We start from the raw sequence: 10,634 nt of genomic DNA, 5'->3' as shown, positions 1-10,634 counted from the left end.
TCATTTTTAGTAAATTTTCTGTTTGTTCTTAAAGATTTTTTGCGAAATAATTGCGTTTCTGGCCGAAAAACGTGTTGAAACGCTCAAGAAAGAGAAAAATATTATAATATTTTGGAATCAATTTGGTAATTTTTTAATTTGTTTTAGTCTAATTTTGCAAAAAATTGACGCTTTTGTATAAAAACATGCTTGAGAAAGTTATAAAAACACTATTTTTGACCAATTTTTAGTTTTTTGTTAATTAATTTTTGCTAAAAAATCAGTTACATCGAGTGAAACAGACAAAGTACCATCAATTTAGATTCGTTTTTGTGATTTTTATCAACATTTTTAGAAAAATTAAAAAAAAAATAGTTTTCATTTCGTGCAAAAAGCAAATATAACACAAAAATCTAAATCGAATGAAACAAACGAAATAACATCAATTTAGATTTATTTTTGTTGTGTTTAAGCATATTTTAACAATATCCTGCAAAATAAATTAATCTCTGGTTAAAAAACGAACTAAATCGAAAGAAACACACTAAAATGATATCAATTTCAATCTAATTTGGTAATTTTTCAGTCAGTTTTAGCAAAAATTTGAATGTATTTTAAAAACGTGATGAAGCACTGTAAAAATGCAAAAATAAAACTAATTTTGGCCTAATTAAATAAATTTTCGGTTTGTTTTTAACGAAATTTTGCAAAATAGTTCTGTTTCTGGTTAAAAACATACTAAAACCTTCAGAAATGGATCAAATAATGTACTTTTTGATCAATTTTAGCGATTTTTTACCTTGCTCAAAATAGTACAAAAAAAAGTGCCATCATTTTTGACTGAATTTACTAAATCAATAATTACAAAAGTTAATTTTACTAAGATTTGGGCGAAAACTCGATTTAAAAAAATGTTTCAAAATACATTAATTGTCTGCTGGAACTGTTTCTAAAAAATCATCAGAAATTAGAATTTTTACAAGACCTGGCAACACTGATTAACGTAAGCTTGACCAACACCGTTATTATTTATTTAAAATAATAATGTCAAAGAGGAAGTGGCAATGTCCGATTGATTTGTAGCTCCTTGCTTATCGAGTCGGTATTTCCGTGGTGGCCTTTCAAATCGCTGGTGTGGTGCACAATTTGCTCCAACGGATGGGATTGGTAATCCAATTATCCGTTTTAACTCACTTGAGCCTTGAGACATCACCGTATTGTCGATATTTACAAATCTTATCACCCAGTGATAAGTGCACAACGCTCAGTAACACAACATGAATCACAAGAGAAAAATTATAATGTGAATCACACAGCAATGGAAGACGTGGAAGTGAAAAGTCCGAGTGTTAAAAGTGCTGTGAACTTCTTCAATAGTTTGAGTAAAAGCTCCAAAGTGGTGTGCTATCATCAAGAAATCAAAGTGTCGCCTCTTATTCCACGACCTAAACTTATCAAACGCAATGATCTGACTCCGGATGTCGAGGCTAAGAATATTATTGAGGAGTTTAACAAGAAAATCTCGCCTTATGACACGTTTAAATTACCAGGGGATGCGCTCCAGAGTGATTTTTTTAAACAGAATTTTGAGTATTTACTCCCGGATGTGGTCTCGCCGGAGAAGAGGAGGAGGATCTATCGGAAGCCGGCCAAGAGGTGTGTAAAAATCGATGGAAAGTGATTAGAAATTGATTGTGAACATCTGGAGTTTATTGAGGGTTTTTATGCCTCATTACGGCGTTTCTTTAATTGCGTCCTTTTCGATAGTTTCATAAAAAATTGAATTTCTCACATGTGAATCATTTCGAAATTATCGAAAAAGAAATTATTAAAAATTTGAAAAATGATTTTAATGGGTTTTTCGCTATTGTTTGATATAAATTTAAGTACTTATTCTCTTTTTGATAATAATAATAATTTAATTATGGTATGAAATAGGAAATAATTNTTTTTACCTTGTTGAGTGAAATGTCATTTAGAAAAACAAAACTATTTCTCGATTTTTCAACTTGTTTTTGAGAAAATCTAGCATTTGAGTTTCTTCATGGCTAAAAAAATATTTCAAAATACATTAATTTTCTGCTGGAACTACAACTACGTTTCTAAAAAATTTTTACAAAAGTTCTCACCAAATTATTAAACTAAAAATCACCAGATCTGGTGAAATTTCACAACACCTGGCAACACTGGTGTAAAGTACGCGATACGCATGCGCACTGGCTTCATTTTTAGAAATATCGCAGCAAGCGCTGAAGGAAAAGCTTGGCTTTCCGAAGCTTGGCAATTGTGTTCCCCTATTGAAACACCAGGAGATGTGGAAACGCTAATTGGGTGGTATTCTGAGATTTTGGTCAACATGGCCATGGTTAATTACCCCTACTCGACGTCATTTTTGGCCCCTTTACCCCCATTTCCGGTCAAAAACTTCTGCACCCAATTCACAGAAGCGAATATCGTCGATGATAAATCACTAATTATGGCCCTTGGAGACGCGTTACAAATCTACACGAATTTTAGCGAAACCACGACTTGTAATAAAATTAACCAAGCTGCTGAAGCCCTCGGCGAGGAGGGTTGGGGGTTTCAAGCTTGCACCGAAATGATCATGCCGATGTGCTCCATCGATGGTGATATGTTCGAGAACAATCCCTGGGATTATGGGAAATATGCAAGTCAGTGTTTGGAAAAATGGGGAGTGAATCAAACACATCCCGAGTTGCCTGTCTTGGAGTATGGGGGGAAGGACATCAAAGCGGCTAGTAATATCGTTTTCAGTAATGGTTTACTTGACCCATGGTCCACTGGAGGTGTTTTGAGTAATGTTTCCGAAAGTGTTGTCGCAGTGATCATCCCAGATGGGGCGCATCATATTGATTTGCGAGGGGGGAACGAGGATGATCCTCAAACGGTGATTGAAGCGAGGCAGTTTCATGTCGAGAATATTAAAAAATGGATCAGGGAGTTTTATTTTCAAAATGATGGCTTTCTTGGACAAGATTGAGTACCAACATGTCAAAAATGTTAATTAACTGATTTGTGAAATAAGGATAAATAAAAATGCCAAGTTTATTTAGTGTATTTTTTCTTTAATTCAAAAAACAAAAACGGAAATAAATAAAATAAGTAGGTTTTTGCAGTGAGTTTTTTTATGTATTGTTTATCGTTCTAGCTTTCTTAGGAGGCATTTCCGGACATAAGTTCATAGGAACTTTTTTTCTAATTTTGACTTGGGCAATCACCCCTGAAGTCTTTCAGCGTTTTTTTTTCGAACACTCTGTATATAAAAATTTCAATTATTTTGCATATTTTACGATTTTACGATTTGGACATAAGTTTATAGGAACTTTTTTTCTTATTTTGAGTTAAGGAATAACCCCCTAAAACCTTTCAGAGTTTTTTTTTCGGACATCTGTATATAAAAATTTTAAATAATAATAATAATAATAATAAAAATAATAATAATAATTTACGAACGATTTTGAAAAAAGTGTTTTGTTTTTGCGTTTATCATTCGAATTATGTACCTATTTTTCTTCACCAGTTGTAACAATTGTAACAATATTGAACAATTTATTTTTGGAATTTTGATTTACAAATTGTATTAGAAGTGTTTTATAAACTTTAAATTCACACAAATTTTTACCAGATTATTTACGTAAACTGTAAACAATATATTTTTGAACAATTTAGTGATTTTTGAGTTTTCAGCTTAAAAATCTGCTTAAACGCTCGAAAAAAACAAAAATGTCATTATTTTTGGCCAAATTCAGTAGTATATAAAATGTTACTTTTGGACCAGGATATTTAGCGTCTTAAAAAACAGGGTAGAATCCTACAAATTTAGTGTTTTCCCAAAAGTAAACGATCCAAAAAACGATAGAATATTTTCTAAAATAAAAATTTTATGTTGTAAAATAAAATTTCAAAACGAATTCTAAAATTCAAAAAATTTTGTAGGGCCTTATGTTTAGCCGCAGACAGGAGTTACAGAGCTCTGCAATGCTTTAATCGATCTTCGGTCCTCTGGTTTCACTAGATTGTATGATCGCTAGATGGCAGGCTTGTATTAATTAATATAAGGTCACTAAATTACAAAGTAACGCGAAAAGCACCCATTTTGGAATGCTTAAAAATAACGGATTTTGAAGGCTTTTTTGGGTGCTTTTGATGTAATTATTTTTGATTTTGGATGATTTTCAACAGTTTTCCCAGGTGCTCGTTTTTTGGTGGTCTATTGATTTTCGAGTTTCTTTGGGCGCATAAAAAATTATGATTTTTGAAGGATTCACGTCTTTTTCGGTTGTTTACTTTAGGGAAAACATATAATTTTTTTGGATTCTGCCTTGTTTTGTACACCTCTTTGATTTGGTGTTGTTTTTCTTTTTTTTTTTGTACACACCAATTGGTCTAGTCCAGAAATAAAAAGCCATTTTGGGGTGTTTAAAAACAAGGTATTTGTTAGTTTTTGAGGGCGTTCTTGAAGTACTTTTGCATTTTTTTGGGAGATTTCAACAGTTTTTTCGTGTGTCTAATTTTTGGTGGTCTACAGATATTTGGTGCTTTAGGGGTGCATAAAACTTAATGCTTTCTGAAGGGTTTTAGGTCTTTTTAGGATGTTTACTTTTGGGAGAACAGCTAAATTTTTAGGGTTCTGCTTTGTTTTTTGAAAACGCCAAATGGTCCAAAAATAAAAAAGTCATTTTGGGGTGCTTAAAAACAAGGCATTTTGTATTTTTTTAGATCTTTTTCGAATGTTGGGAAAACACTAAATTTGTAGGATTCTACCCTGTTTTTCGTGTGCCCAATTTTTGGTGGTCTACACATATTTGGGTACTTTTGGGGTAAATAAAAATTAATGCTTTTTGAAGGGTTTTCGGCCTTTTTCGAACAGATAAATTTGTAAGTTCCACCCTGTTTTTTAAGACGCCAAATATCCTGGTCCAGAAATGATATTTTATATACTACTAAATTCTTTGGCTTTTTGGCTTGTTGTTAACAAAATTTTGCGAAATGATTGCGTTTTTAGCTGAAAAACGCTGGAGAAATGCAATTTTTTACTTAATTTGTTTCAGCGAAACCTGAAATTCTAGTACCGACTAAATTTTCAGATTTTTCTGTTAATTTTTCTCTGAATTTTGCACAAAAATCAGTTAAATCATGTGAAAAAGTCAGAAATAAATTGTCATTTTTGTGCCTGTAGTAAAATTTAGTAAAAAAACAAACTATTTTTTACCAATTTGATAGATTTTCGATTTTTTTTTAAATTTGGCAAAAAAATCAGTTTTTTAGGTGTGTTTTATAAAGAAGTTTGGAATGATTGAAATTTTATTGTGTTGACCATTTTTCCAGCTCTCTGTGAAAGTGTCAATGTTTATTAGCAACTTACTTTTGCCTTTCAAAGCTTCTCCTTCCTATCTGAAAAGCAATTGAGATTCTTGTAAAGTCGGAATAGTTTATATTTTATGAGAAATGAAGCTTTTAGACGAAAAAATCTGGAATACGACTAAAATTAGCAATATTTCGTTTCCAGTGCTTGACTTTGAGAAATTACAGTTCAGATTTTTGATAACAGCAATGTAAAATATGATATTTTGTTTCTTTACGAGAAAATATCGATCCGAGTGAAAAATGAGACTTCCATTAAATTCACTCGCTTCCGGAAACCGGAAATTCTCTAGCATTCGCCGGAAAAAATCTAATAATGATAAATAAATTCGACCAGACGTAATTCAATACATTTATTTCCACAATATTTTATCGTGATTCTCCTCTCAATTTTTGTGATTTAACTGTTGATTTCATTAGTGGACAATGGGGGCGCCCCTATTCTGAACTAACCCTTTCAAAGTCATTGTTTATCTAGGTCCGGCGTCGCGACGGCTGGTAACTCAGCCACTCTAAAAAAGCCCTCCCAACTTTTTGGCTTTATTTCAAAAACGTGCTTAAACGCTCGAAAAATCTCTTTTATTTAGTCTAATTCTATATTTTTTGGCTAGTTTTTGATTAAATTTTGGGAAATACCGGGTGACAAAAAGAAATTAAATTTTAATTTTGACACCAAATCATTTACAGTCACCGGATATTTTACTTAAAAAAAATTCTGAAATACTTGATAAAGTCAAAAAATAATGCCTTAATGTAATGTTTTTTGCTTTGTTTTAGCAAAATCTTGCAATCAACACTATTTTCGACCATATTTTGTATCTTTCGTTTTACTTTTTTGATAAAATTTTACTCAAAAAGAGCTAAATCGAATGAAACAAACGAAATAACATCAATTTAGATTTATTTTTGTTGTGTTTAAGCATGTTTGGACAATATCCTGGTTTAAAAACGAACTAAATCGAGCGAATCAACCTAAAATAATGTCCATAACGATCTACTTTGGTAATTTTTCAGACAATTTTAGAAAAATTTGTTGTTAAAATTTGTTTTTATCTTAAAAACGCTTTTAGTCACTTGAAAAATACAAAAATAATACTATTTTTAACCTAATTTGAAAAAATTTTTGCTGAAAAATGTGCTAAAACACTCGAAAAAGGCAAAAATTATTTGATTTTATATTTAATGTGGTAATTTTTTGGTTTGTTTTAGAAAAATCTTACAAAAAACCTAAGATTTTAGTTGGAAACGCGTTTACAAGTTTAAAAAAAGTAGTTTCCGATCAAATTTTCCGATTTTTCTGKTTATTTTTGATTACTTTTTACTGAGAAACTAGTTAAATTAAGTAAAACAAGGAAAATACCATGAATTTTGATTTGTTTTTCTGATTTTTAGGCGTGTTTTGACAATTTCTTCCAAAATAAATTGTTACTTTTAGAGCCAATTATAGAAAATTTTTCAGAAAAATTGTTTTCATTTCATTTTTAGGAAATTTTTTGTTTGTTCTTGCGAAATAATTGCCTTTTTGGCTGAAAAACGTGTTGAATCGCTCAAGAAAGAAAAAAATAATATAATTTTGGAATTAAGTTGGTAATTTTTTGATTTGTTTTTATAATAAGATTGGAAAAAATAAGGCTTTAGTATAAAAACATGCTTGAGAAAGTTATAAATAACACTATTTTTGACCAATTTTTAGTTTTTTTTTTTTGATTAATTTTTGCTCAAAAATCAGTTACATCGAGTGAAACAGACAAACTATAATCAATTTAGATTGGTTTTTGTGATTTTTAGGCGCGTTTTGACAAGACCTTGCAAGTTTTTGGTTCAAAAACGAACTAAATCGAGTGAAACAAGTTAAAATAATATCAATTTTTATCAATATTTCTAGGAAAATTAAAAAAAAAAGTTTCAAAAATGTGCAAAAAGCAAAAATAACACAAAAAGAGCTAAACCGAATGAAACAAACAAAATAACAACAATTTAATTTAATTTTTGTTGTGTTTAATCATGTTTTGACAATATCCTGCAAAATAAATGATATCAATGATATCAATTTCAATCTAATTTGGTAATTTTTCAGTGAGTTTTAGGAAAAATTTGAATGTATTTTAAAAACGTGCTGAAACAATCTAAAAATGCAAAAATAACACTAGTTGCCTAATTTGATAAATTTTCAGTTTGTTTTTAACGAAATTTTGCAAAATAGTTCTGTTTCTGCCTAAAACGCTAAGAATTAGATAAAATAATGTACTTTTTGACCCATTTTAGCGATTTTTTTACCTTGTTGAGTGAAAAATTTAGAAAAACAAAACTATCTCTCGATTTTTCAACTTGTTTTTGAGAATATTTAGTATTTGGGTTTCTGCATGGCTAAAAAAACGTGTAAAATGCTCAAAAAATACGAAAAAACAGTGTCATCATTTTTGATTTAATTTACCACATCAATAATTAAAAAAGTTAATTTTCCTAAGATTCGGGCGAATACTCGATTTAAAAAAAATATTTCAAAATATTCTGCTGGAACTATAGTCACGTCTCTAAGAAATCATCAGAAATTAGAATTTTTTCAAAAGTTTTCACCAAATCATTAAACTAGTTTAAAAAACACCAAATCAGGGGGGCGCCCTGAACTAACCCTTTGACAAGTCTGGCGCCGCGACGGCTGCTAACTCAGCCAGACACCAAGTCTCCACTCTCAAAAATCCGTTCTTTTCCATTAACCTCCAGTAGCCACTCGATCCGAATTAAAACTTCCAGTTGCTGCAGCTCGATCTCGTCGAGTGTTGCGTATTGAGTCACTTTAGTTTGTCTCCTGCTGTCTTGCAGGAATCGTCGAGAGTTTTGCTCGCGTTTTTGGCGTTTTCAACCACGTGTTTGTGATTTTTACAGTTAGGAAGGAAGGAGTCTGCAGTTTTTACTTTTTTGTGACTCGAGAATTCCATCACGGTTGCTTTATTTACTCTCGTGTCTAATCAGGTTCGCTAATGAGGCGAAATTTCTGCAAATCATACCGAGTGTTCGATAAAAAGGGTGTGGTGTAGTGATTAAAATGCCGAAATGGTGCTGCACAACGCCTCGATTACTATCAATCCGCGGAAACAAAGATTGCAAGAGGAGTCTCCTCAAGTGCCGGCAAGAGGACGATTTGTTGCCAGGTTTGTTGGATTTTTTTTGGATGTAGGTGGGCTATTATGTCACTGTTTGGCCATGAACGTGGTTTTTAACACCTCGGAGGTTTCACAATTTTGTCACATAAACCTACATATCAATTAGCGAGACATCTGGCTCCAAAATAAACTTGAGAAATGTCAATTGGGTCTTTTATCACTCATGCAACTCTTTCTTACGTTTCAGTTTCAGGATTTTATGCAGTTAAAGTATATATAATGTCTTAATTGTTTATTCATTCATTAGGAAGTTGTTTGAACGTAAATTGATTGTGTGTGGAAACAAATAAATTATTTTGAGTTATTTTTCGCGGTCATTTAAACTTATACACTTGGGGCTTTTTTTGGTCAGAATCTTGGGTTAATGTCAAGGTTGGAATTGTAAAATTGACCATCTGGGTGATTAAGTTTCTTCTTTATTTCCGTTTTGGTGATGTCTAACTCAATATGCAAATTTTAGACGGTATCCAAGTTTAATATTATGCAATCTTCGAGTGGCGAGTCTTCAGGAAATTCCTGTTTTCGGAGATGTTCTCGTTTTATTTACTTTTTCAAAATTTGAAGGTATTACATCTAGGCCCAAGTTTTTTCGAAATTAAAAATGTTATTTTGGCTTCTACTGGAAGAAAAAAAATAAATGTGACATATTCTTAAAAAGAGATTTTTGGGCTCAAATTCGGTCAAAATTTTGTTTTGATAGGCTTGGTAGACCTCAAATTGAACAGTGATCCGCAAAGTTGCCAGCACAAAAAACCAAAATTATCAATCTTTGTTGAAAATGTTACTAAATTAACACACATCTTTACCAGATTTTGTCTCCCCTAAAACTGTTTTTTATCTTTAGTGTCTTTCCCTTTGTTTTTTTCCACATTTCTTCGTCTAAATAAATTTCCTTTTTTCTGTTTTATTGTATTATTTTAATTACTTTTTAGTTTTTTTTATATTTAGACATTTAAAAATATTTTGCAAAATTGATGTTGAAATAAAAACAATTCTAGTAAGAAATATATTTTTTATTACCAAGATAGACAGAACTAAGGGATAGAACTCACGTATTCTCAAAACAGGAAATTTTCTTTGTCTTTAGTGTTAGAAAAAATTATATGTGAAACACAAAAAAATGTTTTTCTTCTTTTGAATGGTATCAGTACAGCACAAGCATTCTCGGAAAGAAACTTTCTTTTTTTATTACACAAATAACTATTTTTTTGTAAAATGTTTTGAGAGCAAAATTTTCTTCATCTCCTCCTGCATGTGTTTTCTTACTTTTTTTTTAAATTTACACCACAAGAATAATTCTCTTTAGAAAAATTAAAATTCAATTAATCGGAGTCATTGTTGAGCAATATCTAAAAAATATCTAAAATTGAAATTGAACAGTGATCCGTAGAGTTGCCAGCACAAAAAAACGAAATTTACCAAATCTATGTTGAAAAAGTTGCTAAATTCAAACAAATTTTTACCAGTTTACAAGATTACGATTTAAGTCTTTTAAATAGTTTCCATTTTCTACGTAAACACTGTAAACTATATTTTTTTTAATAACAATTTAGTTATTTTTGAATTGGTTTTAACATGAAAAACGAATTTTTCAGTTTAAAAATCTTCGTAAATGCTCTAAAAAAGGCAAAAATGTCATTATTTTCGGCCAAATTTTGTGATTTTGCGGCAAAAAATTATTGCGTTTCCAGCTGAAAAACGCTGGAGAAATGCCATTTTCAACTTAATTTGTTGATTTTAGCAAAATCTCGTGAAAACCTGAAATTTTAGTATCGACTAAATTTTCAGATTTTGGTGCTTATTTTTGCCTTAATTTTGCTCAAAAATCAGTTAAATCATGTGAAACATATAAAATAACATCAATGTTAATTCTTCTTAAGGCGAGTTTGGACAAAATAAATGAGCCTTTAGTTCAAAAACGAACTCGAGCAAAACGATCTGAAAATAATATTTTGTAATTTTTGTTAAAGTGAAATTTTTTGGTTTTATTTGAAAAATGTGCAACACTCAAAAATGTCAAAAATAACATGTTTTTGGCCTATTTTGTTTAATTTTTAGCTTGTTATTAACAAAATTTACCTACTAAAGCATTTAAAAAAGGCAAAA

General features: G+C 30.7%; 2 protein-coding genes across 3 annotated transcripts in view; both read left to right on the top strand.

Annotated features, from left to right (window-relative positions):
- LOC123016433 (lysosomal Pro-X carboxypeptidase-like) overlaps positions 1-3,048 on the top strand; it is a 4,872-nt gene extending 1,824 nt beyond the window's left edge. The window contains exon 3 of the mRNA XM_044416832.1: positions 2,212-3,048. Within this exon, the coding sequence (XP_044272767.1) occupies positions 2,212-2,980 (769 nt within the window). The 3' untranslated portion in view covers positions 2,981-3,048. The remainder of the gene's footprint in view (positions 1-2,211) is intronic.
- The window catches only part of LOC123016429 (rap1 GTPase-activating protein 1), a 175,671-nt gene that overhangs the window by 16,837 nt on the left and 148,200 nt on the right, over positions 1-10,634 (top strand). The window contains exon 1 of one of the 2 annotated variants that reach the window (XM_044416822.1): positions 8,173-8,516. The exons of the other annotated variant lie outside the window; for it this stretch is intronic. Within the exon in view, the coding sequence (XP_044272757.1) occupies positions 8,419-8,516 (98 nt within the window). The 5' untranslated portion in view covers positions 8,173-8,418. Of the gene's footprint in view, positions 1-8,172; positions 8,517-10,634 lie in introns of those variants that run through there. 2 annotated transcript variants of the gene reach the window in all.

Source organism: Tribolium madens, unplaced genomic scaffold (genome assembly GCF_015345945.1).
Source record: "Tribolium madens isolate multiple individuals breed KSU strain unplaced genomic scaffold, Tmad_KSU_1.1 Scaffold_1;HRSCAF=32;Tcas5.2_LG8, whole genome shotgun sequence".
Taxonomy (NCBI): Eukaryota; Metazoa; Arthropoda; class Insecta; order Coleoptera; family Tenebrionidae; genus Tribolium; species Tribolium madens.
This window is presented reverse-complemented; position numbering and strand designations above follow the sequence as displayed.